Raw genomic sequence first — 15,300 nt, 5'->3', positions numbered from 1 at the left:
CACCACTCTTTAACCTTAAATCATTACTTAGATGTTACTGACTTAGTATAAGCATGGTTTGATAAAGTTTTAAGGACTAGTATTTCAGAACTTAGTTACTACTTTATTCAGTTATTATTACCATAGATTAAATAACATTATTAGGTACTTATTTAATTTTTTCTACTATTAAATTTTTTGTTTGAAAATAGTTTTTTTTTGAAACTGTAAATTAACCATTCAGGTAGTCAAAAATAATATAATAGTTCTAAAAATAATTTAACAATTTTAATTGAGACTAAACAATTTGGCTAGTCTAATTTCAATTCACCATAAATAATTTTTGTTGATTATGTTTTTCAGAATGTAAACATTTGATATATTGGACTAATTTCTGTTAACTTGTTAAATTAAAGAATTATTGAAACATGCAAGTTAAAATCTAAGGCGGTGTTCACTGCATTGGTGTAAAGCAGTGAACAGACTCGTCTCACTGCATTCCCACTGCAATAACCTGGCTGCCTGTTTTTGCACTCCAACTGCACTGCTTTGGTGTGCTCCCAAGGCTAAGTTTAAAGTTAAATGTTACTTTTTTCTATTCAACTCGTCACTTTTACAACTTAAAAGGTTAGGTTACAAGTTAAAAAGAAAGAAAAGTAACATTAAACTTTAAATGCAGGTCAGGAGCACACCAAAGCAATGAGTCGTGTAATTAGTGCATATTACATAGATGCAATTAACACCGCCTTAGGCCTTAACTTACAATACTTACATGCTTACACAGAACAAGTTGAAAAGAAAAAAAGTTAAAATTTTTTTACTAAATATTTACAATCCATGCTAAACTGCCAAAGCAGAACAAGTAAATTTGAACAAGAATATTTTATCAAAAAAAATTCCAATATCCACGTTCACGAGCGATGATCAACAACTATACTGTCTATACCAGTAGTCAGTTGTCAGTACGGGCAATATGTTATATACCAATATGTATAGTTATATATTCGTTTAACTTCAAGGTGGATTCACACCCACGATTAAAGATATATCTAGGTTAGGTTAGGTTAGATATATCTTTAATCGTGTTCACACCTCATCATGTCGTGAAGAGTTGAATATATTCAACTTGTAGGTAACGTGTGACCAACATTTTGCTACCAACGTATTAAATATTAAGGAACACTACACGACACGACGAGGTGCTATCTTAATTATTTGTTACACGGTTCCGGGTTCTAGCCTCGGTCCTAAATGTTTAAACTGCGTTTGTAATTTGCACCATCTCGGGCAGAGACAATTGACAAATAGTTATTGCGATGGCTTAATGCTAATCGTTTATTTAAGCGATTTGGTGGGGCAACCACGGCTTAGGTGGAGTTGGATCGGTGGTCCTGTGTTATGTTGGTACTGCATTGATCCTGTTGACTTCTGAATAGACTTGAAGAAACTATCGACCAAATTTTTAATGTGGGCCACTGGTCTTGAAGATATGGAATTTTGAGGTCTTTGGAATATATTGGCATCTTAAAAACCATGGAGCTTTTGTTATTGTTCGTGTAAGGTCTTGTTTGGAAATATTTGAAGTTTTTTTCAGCTTACATTTGCGGTTTACCCCAAATGGGACAAGCATAAGTAAGCAAATGACATGGCGCAGTACCTATTTGCTTGTAAATAAGTACGGAAACATTCTACATCTTAAGTTGATTTCCTGTTTAAAATAGGGAACAGCATTGCTAGGCGTTGATAACTTTGTTGAAGCTTGGATGATAAATGCGGCTACTAGGTTAGTCGTTTGTCAAAATATGTGACACCAAGATATTTGACGGTTGGCTTTCAAGGGATTGATGCGTTGCTGAAATTGAGGAAGGGTGGAGTACAGTCGCGACGTAAACATCTCAGGTAGGAAGTAAGAAATAGAAATTGTAATTTGAAACTTTTACGTACATTATAAATTTTACTATAGGTACCTTACCTAAGGTGTGCAATGATGCAATGATATTTTTAAAATGTTTAGATTAATTTATTTTAAGGTATTGTCTATTTATTAAACATCGTAAACTTATTCAAACTGTTCTACGCTAGTCAGTATGGTAGTAGGTACTAACTATAAAGCTAGGTGTTTTTTGTATATTATAAATTGAATAAAATACAATAATAGAGGTATAGCATTAAATTCAAAATGCCAGCCATTACAGTGACCCACTCGACAACTACAGGGTGGTACCCAACTGGCAACTGGTCACCTTAACATGTACTTATATTGTACGTAGGTACCTATAGGTAGTAACTGCATATTATATTGCTATATTGTACTAATTAAATTTTAACTCTAAGTTAGTTAAGTTTAGTTTTTTTAGAACTTGAACTTTATAACTCATTAATTATTTGTGAATTGCAATTGACGTCACTAAAACCTGTATAATTATGTATAGTAAAATAATAATGGATTCAAATTTAAAATTGCTTAATATGCCTAGGTCGCAGTTGTTTTATAGACGCGTAAATGTGTAATGGACCTAACCTAATCTTACTTCTCAGTTCCCCTGGCGTTAGTTAGTGATTTTTTAATATTTATTAATTAAAACTAAATTATAAATAAGTTTAACATTCAAAACAGTAACACATAAAGTAGTTAACTTTTCTGTGGCTGCCAACTGGTTTAGTACCTACCCTATTTGGGATGAATGAAAGATGAATCATCGTTCGCTATTCTCATCATTCGTAGAGAAGAACTGTTTAATAAATCATAAGCTGAAAAAAAAGGAATCTAGAACAGGATAATACTACGGGAATCAAAAACTGGGATTCTAAAATTAAATTGATCTAATATGACAGGTGAGTCGATACGACCATCAACGAGAGCACACAAATATGTGTACGACGTACGTTTGGCCGTTTAGGTATATTTTGACTCCGTTGTAGGCGCAGTTATAATATTTAAAGTCAAAATAATATTAAATATCGGTCGGACGGAAAAAAATACGACGAAACCGGAAATATATCCGAATCTATACCATAATATTATGCGCAGTGTGAGGTTTTAAATTGAGAATTAAATGTTGTCACCACTCTGCGTATTAAACTAACGTGAGTGACAAAAAAATAACTCAGAAATATTATATAGGTAGATATATTGTATATATAAATTATGTTATATGTGTGTGCGGGTAAACGTAAACGACCGTGCGGGTGCGGCGTAGGTACAAATATGGATTTGTGCAAATAACTTTTCGCCATGGTTACGCGGGCATATGACGCTGGCGGCGGTGGAGGCGACGACGACTTATTTTACGACTGTATGTTTTGTACGTATATATTTATGACGTGTTTCTGCAAGTTCGTGTCGGTTTGTTTGATTTGGATAGCTTTTAGTCATAGGGGCGGGGCGTGCGGTGGTAGTCCCCTATAATATATATACATACACGCACATACACGCGCGCGCGCGCACGCGCACCATCACACGATTTGGTTTCCGACGCTGTTGGAATAATATCATAATAATATTATGTATCTGTCCCTACATCGTCAACGCCGAGCGGAGTATATCCGTGGCTTGCCAGAGAAGATTTTACCGAGTCAATTATACCAACTCACTTTTTAAATGGGTTGGTGTGTTCGGCAAATGTTAAAAATACAAAAATTATTTATTAAATTACAATTAAAATGTCGTTCTTTGCGGTAAAAAAAAAAATGACAACAAAAAATCTATAAGTATTTCGGCTAGGTCCTTATACTTTTGTCTTGTCTCAAGGATAAAATCTGCAGTTCAGCACTCCACTGTTAACCGTTAGGTTTAAAAATATATAAAATATTATTATAATATACTATATATATTATATACCCCTCCGACGAGTGTCTATTAATGGAACTTCACTGTGCTTGTATATGTTATATTTTTTTTTATCTCTGCACCATTTTGGTTTTAAACGACGTATTCTTTGGTAGATAGTATAAATTCTTGTTAGGCTACTGGCTGCTATAGTTGGTAAGCGATTACGATTAGTTGAAATATATTATGTTGGTATGGAGACGGTTTTGGAATTTTGTTTGGCTACTATGTTTACATCGAGTATTTAAATCATAGTGGAGCGTATGTAGTAGTCAGGTTCAACATAAAATTAGTACGAAAAACTGGACAGAAATTTCAGAAAAATAGTTCCATGCAATAGGTGGTACAAAAGCTGGTATAAAAGACGGACAAAAGTCACTCGAAACCATAATATATATATATATATAAATATTAAATATAATGTTTCCATTCCAGAGTTTATAATATTTATAAATGTATTATATAGACAACTGTTATAATATAGTTGTACATGTCGTTACACGTATTCGTTCTATAAATTTGGATAAATATTAAACAATATTTTGTAAAACGTCTGTCAGTTTTCATCCTCTGTGTTTGTGTATGTATCTCTCTCTCTCTTTCTCTTTCTCTCTCACTCTTCCTCCATATACATCATGTCTCTGCCTGGCTCTGTGTATGTATATATATATATATCATCTTTATCGTTTTTGTTTGTACATTTATTACCTGTATACGGATATTATTATAAGCATAAATATCAAACGATCGGTTGAGCTGTGCTGCCGTACAAATATAACATCACATAATATATTCCTGTTTTGACTGTTTCTACTTTCTATGCAGCCGCGTACCACAGACGATATAGTCTATAGGTAAAATGGTAAAAACCTGCAGTGTGATATTCTTGAGATTTTTTTGTATTACAGGGCACTCCTTACTGTGTAGAATGGAGGTACACACTCCTGTTTTTGAAATGATAACCCCCCTTTACTACTGTAAATTATTTAGCGGATAATTTTGACGTATCAAAATCAAAATTAGAATAATTTGAGTTATTTAACTTGGTGTACTAATGATAATTTTAGGTCATTATATAGGATAGTTATAAGGGGTTTGGAAAATATGCAGGGGCTTACGCCTACTGGCGTTATAGAAATTTGAATTATAAAATGGCCCAAGTATAATAGGTACATACTAGATCCGATATTACATCTTTTTTATACTTTTGTAAGAAAAATTGTATGGATTACTATCGACTATTATTGATAAAAACATTTTAATCACTGAAAAACTACTCAAATACATTTTGAATTAGGTACATAAACCTAGTTATTTTATTGTTAAAAAGGAGGGGGTTCTTATTTGAAAAACAGAAGTCATATCGCCTCAAGACCCTCTTTAAGTAGTACAAAAAATCTAAAAAATTTAAAAATATGGTCTTAAATTTAAGCTATGGAGTGGGTAGGACTGGTAGGTATATTTAAAAATTCTAAAAATCTAAATTTGGATAAATTAATTATTAAACAAAAAAATGTGGTTGAGCATGCTTGGTGAATCATCCTGTATATAATACATTGTACACTTGTGGTAATTTTGATAATTTTAATAGGTTTTCTCAGAGAAGGACAACGACTGCAGGGGGTCCGGTTCAGGGTAATGCGATATGCATACATGTGATAAATGCTATATCCTATATGTAGTCAGTAGTCACATCAATATCATACAAGTCTAAAAGAATACTTAGTGATGTACAAGGTTAATATATTTATACTCAAATACATTAAATTAACGGGATTCATTGATTTTCCCTGTCGTCAATAAACATGGGTATCGGTATATATAACCTAGTTTCGATTTCTTATTTTTAAGCACAATATCATTATGAGCATTTCAAGTTCAGTGTAGGTTTTGGAGTGGAGTGAAATGAAGCAGGGTTGTTCCTAGCAATTGTGTGGTGTACTTATACAATTTATAACTATATACACAATAGTATAATACATTACGGTAGGTACCTACTACAATAACACGGTATATTAATACAAGTTGGTGATTGATTCGTCGACCAGATGAACACATTGTCTGATTAAACGATCGACTATTTATAGAAATTGGTTTTCATCGTCCCAGCACTATTATAGTATTTTATGGTGTTTAAAATCGTTTAATCTGGGGACTGTAGGTCAATTTAATGAAGGTGATACAGATATTATAATGACATTCAATTATTTGTTTGTGGTGGTGAATTAGGATACAATATAATTGCAGTTCTATTATTACGATGGAAACGATTTGGAATATGCATTTCGCGTTTTCCAGTATTGTTTTTGTTTTAGCTGTATATACTTATATCATATTTTCGTTCACATAAGCATATAATTAATTAAATGCTAAGTACCTACCTAGAATACCTAGAATCTCGATAGTTTGGACGAAACCATTCGTTTATTTTATATTTAGTTAATATCAATATGAGTATATGACAATATGAATCTATAGTTAAGACATATTGCGACTATATTTTATGGGACTGTGTATTCTTATTATCATTTATGCTAGTGGACCAATCGAATAAATTGTCATCAGGAAATTTTTCGCGTTTGTAAATGGTTTGAAACAGATCTATCAACTCGTCGTAGTCCGGAGTTTCGAAGAATTCCAATTTTTTTACGTTATCAAAATATTTGGCAAACTCTTCTATTGATAAAAAAAAAATTATCAGTATTCACGTCGTTAAGATAAACTTATATGAGAATATGAGATAATTTATATACTATATTGTGTCTCCTACCCGGTAAATCAGCACACAGAGTTTTCGTTGCTATTTTTTTTTTCATATCACCGCAGTTTTTCACATCAACATAGCCGTCCTCGAAGTATTTCATCCAAGGTAACGTGCCGTTGACCAAGTACAGTAGAACGTATCCAAGGGACTCCAAATCGTCTCTGCGACTTTGTTCTGCACATGGTTTAGGCATATATAAGTTGTCATATTTTATAGATTATAGATAAGTAGTAGGTTAATTAATATTAGAATGCTTAGTTGCACTAATTAAAATTGCAGTGGTAAAATTTTATTGCAGTTTTTTTTATAATTTATAATGTAATCAATAACTTCTCTTTTACCGTTACTTATTGCGCGGATAAAAATAATAATACATTTAAATACTTATTTTATGCAAACAATGGGTTGAAATGCGTATCGTTTGAAATATTTATATTTTGTCCTTTAAGTGGCCAAATTAATATTTGTTTTTAAAAGTCTTAAGAGGATTACAGCTTTAACGTTCATAGGAAGCATAATAAATATTTTCAGGTTCATGTGTAAGAAATTTTGATTGTATCATTATATTACATTAATATTATAGATTTATAATATAATATGCGCCCAACACTCATACACTTCGCTTTTTACCTATACTTAAATTACTGTTAGCGCTCATGAATTGATAGGTTCCAAATAGGCCGACTTCTATGTTGTACGGAATGTGATTTTTGGTGACTCTGTCAATGTACGGTTTGGCCATTCCAAAGTCGATCAAGTATATTGTGCCCTCCTCCGACTCCCTGAATGGCAACGTCTGCCTAGGTCGTCCAATTAATATGTTTTCTGGCTTAAGGTCTCTGTGAATAAGTTTGCAATGATGGACGTATTCGATCCTGGATAGCTGTGAAACGATCTCAAATTTTTAATATTATACTGTGTCGATTATACCTACTATCAAACATTTAGTTAAGTTAGGTTGCGGGCCGTGTACCTGTGGTCGAAAAATCATCCCCACCGGACACCAATACACCATGCATTATATACAGAATGATTCACTAAGCATGACACCTCTTTTTTCTTTAATAATGCAAACTTCTGTTTTTAAAATTATAACCCCCGTTTTATATATTGTAAGTCTAATTTATTTTGGGTTTAAATAATATGCGGGATATGGTGATTTAAAAGTTTTAGTAACTGAAATAAATCTATCGATGTACCAACGTATAATTTTTAAAAATGGTCCAAGACCCAAGTATAATATAATATACTATATCTAAATATCTAATATTAAATCATCTATTTTAGATTTTCGTAAAACCGTTTTTAAGGACTATTATCCTTACCTAGTATAAACATTGTGATAAAAGGGTAGCTATTCATTCAAATTTTGAATTACGTATATCTACATAAACATATTCCAAAAATTATCCACTAACTAATATACAGAAAAAAGCAAGGTTCTCATTTGAAAAACAGTAATTTGTATCATCATACTTTAAATATTACGAAAAACTCATGGACTTGATTATATAATTTTTAATAGTATTTAAAAATTCCAATAATCAGATTTTGAAGAACTTAATTGTTGAAGAAGAAAAATAGGGTGGTGGAAATTGAGCATGCTTGTTGAATATAATATGCACCCTGTATATATTTAAATATACTATTTTATGTTAAGCCAACCTATTGGTATCTAAAACCCATAAAAAAACAATTTGATGAGTGGCGATCATCAAAAATATGCTCATTTTTGTACGAGGATTTAATCGATATTTTATATGGTTGACGACGTATAGAAGCTTAATGAATATAGCTGCAGATACATCGTAATTAGAGGCCTTCATTTTAACCAGGTCTGTTATATATTATACATAGGTATAATGAAAATTATTAGTCAGTGTAATAATCAGTCTATACCGCTTATAGCAATTATATTATGTGGCCACCAAATTACACCCCAAATTTTCTTTTGAAATGTACATGATATATTATTTATATATGTGTATATATATAAACACATAAGCTATGTCCTATATCCTAAACATATCGAACAATTTGTCGGCTTAAATTATATTTTATTACGTAATAAGTTCGAACCGTTCGATCCTATACATACCGTCAACATAATGAGCGCCTTACTTTAATAATGATATCACCCAGTATTGTACAGTGCACGCAGTAATGATAACGTCTATCGGTAGGTAATAGGTATATTATAATAATTGATATTGGACAACCGACGATGGCGGTGGCATAATATGTCATAGCAGATTATTGTATTATCATGTATACGAACCGATGAGATGTGTTTAATTATAACATTGCAATGTGATGTAGATGGTGTTTATACTTTATAAACGTCATCGTCCGTCGGCGTATATTATATTACATGGGTACCCACCATTTGAATAGCGATCATCAGGACGGTTTTTAGTGACAATTTGTTCCCGCAAAGCGTTAAAAGCTCGGCCAACGACGGACCCAACAACTCCATAGCCATGCCTACATATTCCACTCCTATATTTCCAGAATAATAGATTTCTAGTAATCCTTCGATAGTATGATCATTTACTGAAACCGAGCAACAATAATATTATACATAAAAAAAATAAAAACCGTAGGTTACTTATATTATACGAATCGGACAAGCAAATAAGCGTATAAATTTAAAGACGTACTTACACAAATATAAAAATATTCAAATTTGAATTTTCACGAACGCGTATACCTACCATTAAAGAAAACACTAAGTTGGTATATAAATAGGTTCAAATAATATACAACTCCCATAGTCCAATCATTACACTCTTGATACTCTGCTTGTATACTTATCTTAAATCGTTCTATATTCGTATTTATATTTCTACCAGTAATCAGTATTCGAATTTATAAGTTTGGAACTTCAAAGTCTATTATTAGTTTTATACAGTTGAAAGTTTCAATTTGTTTGTTTATCTTGATTATATGTAATAGGCACCTACTGTAAAATTTAAACGTTCAGTTTAAAAAGCTTCGATTGATCTTTATGTTACTCTGATCTCTACTGGTAGGTAACTAACTCGAAGTTTGATCAATTATTATTGTTGTTATCGATAGCTACAATATTAATGTTTTCGCTCTAGTGAATTATTAATGACATACAGAACTAGAAACCACAATAAGTGAAACATAATTTTGAAAGTTATTGAAATAAATTATTTGTTTTTTAATAACTTTTTTAACGTGTTATCTAAATTGCTACCTATATCAAACCTATATAAAGTATAATAAAAAATGTTACCGCTTAAACTTCTATTATTATTGTTAAATTCAATATATTGTAATTTTGAAATATATACTATTAGGTATAAAATCTAAAAATATGAAATAAAATAAAAATTTACTATTGGCATTGAGCATCTTATAACATTGTTTTTCTTTAAGCAAATGCATAGATCGAATAGGTTCAATTTTGATGGCAACCTCTTCAAACGTATACATATTTCTTCCTGTCGTTGAACATACAATAGTATAATATTACAATATTGTTATATTGTTAAATGTAAGTCAAGACGTAATTTTCAACTAACAAAATCCGCCGACCCGATCGTGGTGGAGATCTATGTATTACTGACCTCTGATGACTGTTCCAAATTTTCCACTTCCGATAACATTCTTAACGTTGAACACGAATTTACCTCGTAAACCACCGTCGAGTTGCATACAACCATCAGTGTCCATTCGTTTTAATATTACGCCGTGGTAGAACTATGATGAATTAGTTTCTATTATTTTAATTTTAATATAACATATGAATATATATTTTTTGTCATACAATTTTTTTAATCACATATTGCATGCTATGACAACGGACCTATACCTATATACGTTTTAAATAATTATGTAATGAGACGGATAGGAACGTGCATACCGTGTTTATACAGATCGGATTCTAAGATATTTTTTTATTGATATTATTATTTACGTGTAAACGGAGAAAAAATATTAGCTAGAAAATAAAATACACGGAACGTAGTCAACAGTATTTAAATATTTAATTTTATGTTGTACTTTTTAAACGAAGAAAAAAATTCTTTTGATTACTTAAGTTTTTGTGTTTTCATTTTTTAATAAGTTTTACCTGATATTCTCAAAAGCCTGAAATAATACATATATGACCTATATTATAGATTATATAGGTATAACAACAATAGTTTAAATTCAAAATACGTCCAGGGTTGCCGATATTGACCGAAATAAATTACAAAGTTTTTAAACTTGCAATACGTAAAAAAACAAAACCATTTATAAAAACGTGATTTTTTGTTTTTAAACATAAATAACTATGCTGGCCTGCTGGCATAACTTTTAAACGTTAAATATTTTGTTGTTCATTGAAAACAATTCGATCAATAAGTATAAATTATTATACGATGTATCTATAGTACCTATATGGTATTGGGACGGTTCCCTTTTTAGCGGTACTGGACATTTCCCCCCGGACAGAGATTTCCCAGCTGAATCAATACATATATATTTTTAAACATGAATCGGATAAATATAATAGGTTGGAAAATAGGTTCTATGATTTTACCCGAAATATACAATTATCATATCTATTGACTATCATCATTCACGTTTTTATTGAAGATCTACAGATGAGTAACTCTAGTGCCTCAATAGATATTTTAAATTATAGAGTAGGAGCATTTCGTAATAATTTAGATAAAGAAGACAGGTTAAAAAAATTATGTAAAAGTTTTTCAAATGATGATATTTAAAATTTTTTAATTTCTGTGAACTATATTACCAGAATAAAAAGTTAATTACGTTTTGGCTTACTTGTATTATTTAATTATATCATATTTATTTAAGTATTTATAATTTGTACTTGTATAGTGTTTAATATTTTTAATATTTATAATAGTGAATTTATTGAAATTGTTGAAATATATTTTTTTTCCGTTCAGATTTTGTCCTGTTCGGGGGGGACGTCTGCAGTATCGGGGGCGAAACGTACGTCCTAGATTCGATATATATAGTCATGTATTAATCGCTTATAATGTTATTAGATATCGTTTGGTCTATAGCAGGTACGTTACTGCGTTAATTAAATTCATATTAATCTGGTTTTTACATATTTTATGAGTAAACTATAATATTTTTATAACTTTGATGTATCCAAATCGAAATTTGAACGAATAGTTCTTAGTTAGTGTACCATAGTCTAAATATGGATAATATAGGCCCACAATAATAGGTTGGGAAGATATGGAGGCTATAATTATTTATTTGGGCTTTTTAATAAATAATATTAATCTAACAACATGCTTTTATAACTTGCGCGAATTGTCTGAAGATAATGAATACCAGATTCAATATTAGGTGCATGACATATTATATTTTTTTTAACACGTTAAAGGGCTATTATTTTTCAGTAAAAACAGGTTGGTTCTCAATTGAAAAAAAAATTAATTTAGATAGTTATTACAACACAATATGCATGCACTCACTCAAACACACATAACAATATAATAAATCTCTACATACGGGTAACTGTACACGGTTGAATCACCGGGAGTTCACTTTGACGTTCGATATGCGATCGATCGAAAAAGAAATTTAAAACGTGTACATATTATAAGCATTTGAAAAGGCGAATCCCCGTCGCACCCACACCAGTCCAACGCTTACGATTTACACGACAACTACGTGTGACGTGCATGTGTGCGTGCATTCGGGCAGGAGACGTTATCGTTCCCCTTTTCTGGGCGGCCGCGTCCGTATGTTTCCTCGCTAAACATCATCGTTATATACGCGGCGCGCGCGAGTGTTCCAAACGCCGGAAACAATTATCGCGACCGTTGTGTCTATATACGCGCGCCGCGCCGTGGCCTTTAAAAGCGACTTCGCCGACCGTATAATCGGCGTGTGTAGTCTTTTGTTCGACGCCGGGATGGTGTGTACACTGATGTTGGCAAGAAGAATCGGCGAGAGGGAGAGGCAGATGCAGAAAGAGAGCTCGGCGGAGGAGAGATACATCAATGGAAACAACCTTCCGGCGAGTCAAGTGCATACGCATTACGTGTAAGAAGACGGCGATGACACACATATATTATACAGTATACACACATAATAAAATGAATACATTTAGGTACACCGAATAATGCGAAAATCCAGGCTAACTTTTTAGTATTCTTATTTCCTATATTATTATATGTAAACTGATCAGTGGGAAAGTGGATGTTCTAGACATATTATAGATACAGTCAATTTACAAAAATTCTCTCATTTTTCGTGCTACTAACTATTTATGTACAATTAGCTCGTCTTGCGCATTTTGAAATTGATACCAACGAGGCTCGATAACTTACTCCTATAAATACCCATTCTTTAAATTAAATTTTATCTTTTGTTAATCTTTAACTGTATAATTATTTAATATTATTTCCATATCTGTAAGTATTATGTTGTGTACGTTTTATAATGTATACAACTGGCCTATCCAGTGAATTTATAATAAATAAATAATAATAACAATACACATATACAGTGCAGCGCGCTCCGCTACACCCTGCGAGTATAATATATACATGTAACAAATTTTAGCTATACGCTTTGTAGTTCTTATTTTACTCTTATTTTTTAGCTCACGGTGGTTATTCTTGTCGTTTTCATCCACCTTGAACGTTTTTCCCGACCGAGCTTTTATGATGCACTGTTATATTAAATTACACGCTGTCTGGTGTAGTGTATACCCCTCGTGTAATACGTATAGATACGATCCGAATTTCGTGTTTTACTGTTACAGCGATTTTTTCATTATTATAATATAAGCGTACAAAATATAGAGCATGATTTATTTATAGGATCAAAAATCAAAATGTGATGAAACACTTATAATTCCACTATTACTATATACATATATCACATGAGTAGTGAGTACACACACTGACATTGAAAAACAAGTTCTAGAGTGATGCTGAAAATTATTGTGTTGTTATCCCGTTTTGATTTTATGGTACGTTTTTTTACTATTTTGCGTAATATGTTTATACAAGAAAATTGCTGTGACATGAAATTTTGATCACTCTATATTGTATATATGGGTAGGTTGGTATATATAAAAGAGAGCTGCAGCCCGTCTCCGGCGAGACAAAAGACTGTCTTTACTCTTTACAATATGTATTCATTAACTACGTTTCACGTGGAGAACAACGTCGTTGTATTGGACTTTTAATCATTTCTAAATATACAGGCGTTTACGAAAACAAAGCGAACTCGAGCAACTTTTCCCAAGCAATTATTTATCTCATTGCGTTTTTATCCGCCGACGTCGTAAAAACTGTCCGACGGTTTGGATTCGATTCGAATGGCGATCACCGGTACTTGTAGAGTTAAGACATTGTCTTCTATATGTAAATAATATTATGTCGGAATTCCTGCAGTCGGTATGTAGCCAAATCTGTCTTTAAATATAATATAGAAACAGTAGTTAACAAGACATTTTCGAATCATCACTGTCGTAATCGTAATCGTAATCCATATAGCTGCAACTAGTGGAGGGGCTGCTGAGCTCCTTTAGTTTTTTTAAACGTTTTTCGTTTATAGTATTAACTACAAATGTATTGTAATTATTATAAGTATTAGCAGGTGACAGCTGACATTCACCACGTATTAATAATATAATATACTGATAAAAAATACTACCTAGTCTTCTTAAACCGGCTATAACTATATTATTTTATAATAACTGTGTTGGAACTGTTGATCTGGTACTGAGAGTAGCTATACTGAATTAATTCGATCGTCCATCATAAATTGTATAAAGCTTAGATAAAATGACTAATTTATCGGCTATCTAGTACCAGCTGTATTATATTAATAATAATATTCGATTATAAGACGACGTATATAAGTTATAAGACACATGGTAACCAGGTTCGCAAAGCGAATATCGTCTGACTTTGATTACCTCTCCGTCGAAGGCTCTCTATTATGTCTTAGTAACTTACCTTTGCTTGGAATATCCCTCACTTGTTGCATGACTATTATCTCCAGTTCTCTACTATCTTGGTCTATCTAGCCGATAGAAGAGTTGACATTAACTTGAAGTTCCTCCAAAACCTCATCGATGGTTCTGCCGACGCACCTACGACACTTTCTCTCGTTAACTTTCGAGTCTCTCCACGTCTGATCAGCTCTACCACCACTTCTGCTATCCCAATATGAGCGTCATTAATTACGGTTCAAACAATCCAATTCACTGCACAATGCGCCTTACAGTTAACGTCCACCCTTCGTTCTTACATACTAATCAGTAATCTAGATACCGGGTCCCGTTTTACTTCCGCTGACTTGATGTTCGTATGTATGATTTACTTACTTATTAGTTTATTACTATACTTTCGACTATAACCTTATTAAATAAACTAAAATATAAATTGTAGGTACTATATTATCGTGGAGTGATTAAAGATTTATTAACAAACGAGCACTCCAGCTACGATAAGATAAGATTTGGTGTACCTACTACCTACCTATATGACAAATTATTTTTAAATTTGCTATATATAATGTGGTCACGAGTATTGCCCTACCACGGGGACGCTCATAGGGTAATGTGTATATTAGGTTTACATAATTATTAGGAATATTATAGAATATTATGGATTAAGATTTTTTTATATTAACGACCTAAAACTAATAAATAACAAACTTATTTCTCATATTACATTCTATATTATTATTTATTTGGCCATGTTAA

At 32.0% G+C, this 15,300-nt stretch overlaps 1 protein-coding gene across 1 annotated transcript; it reads right to left on the bottom strand.

Moving 5' to 3' along the window:
- Window positions 1-6,302: 6,302 nt before the first annotated feature.
- LOC111037351 (casein kinase I-like) lies at window positions 6,303-10,274 on the bottom strand. The gene is made up of 6 exons (XM_022319880.1): window positions 10,169-10,274; window positions 9,938-10,042; window positions 8,956-9,125; window positions 7,203-7,455; window positions 6,579-6,746; window positions 6,303-6,484 (listed from the first exon to the last, which is right to left on the bottom strand). Exons 1-6 carry the CDS (start codon window positions 10,272-10,274, stop codon window positions 6,303-6,305), a joined length of 984 nt encoding a protein of 327 aa, XP_022175572.1.
- Window positions 10,275-15,300: the final 5,026 nt, after the last annotated feature.

This window comes from Myzus persicae, unplaced genomic scaffold, assembly GCF_001856785.1.
Source record: "Myzus persicae strain clone G006 unplaced genomic scaffold, MPER_G0061.0, whole genome shotgun sequence".
NCBI classification, from domain to species: domain Eukaryota; kingdom Metazoa; phylum Arthropoda; class Insecta; order Hemiptera; family Aphididae; genus Myzus; species Myzus persicae.
Note: the sequence above shows the minus strand (reverse complement) of the source record. Positions and strands in the feature narration are given on the sequence as shown.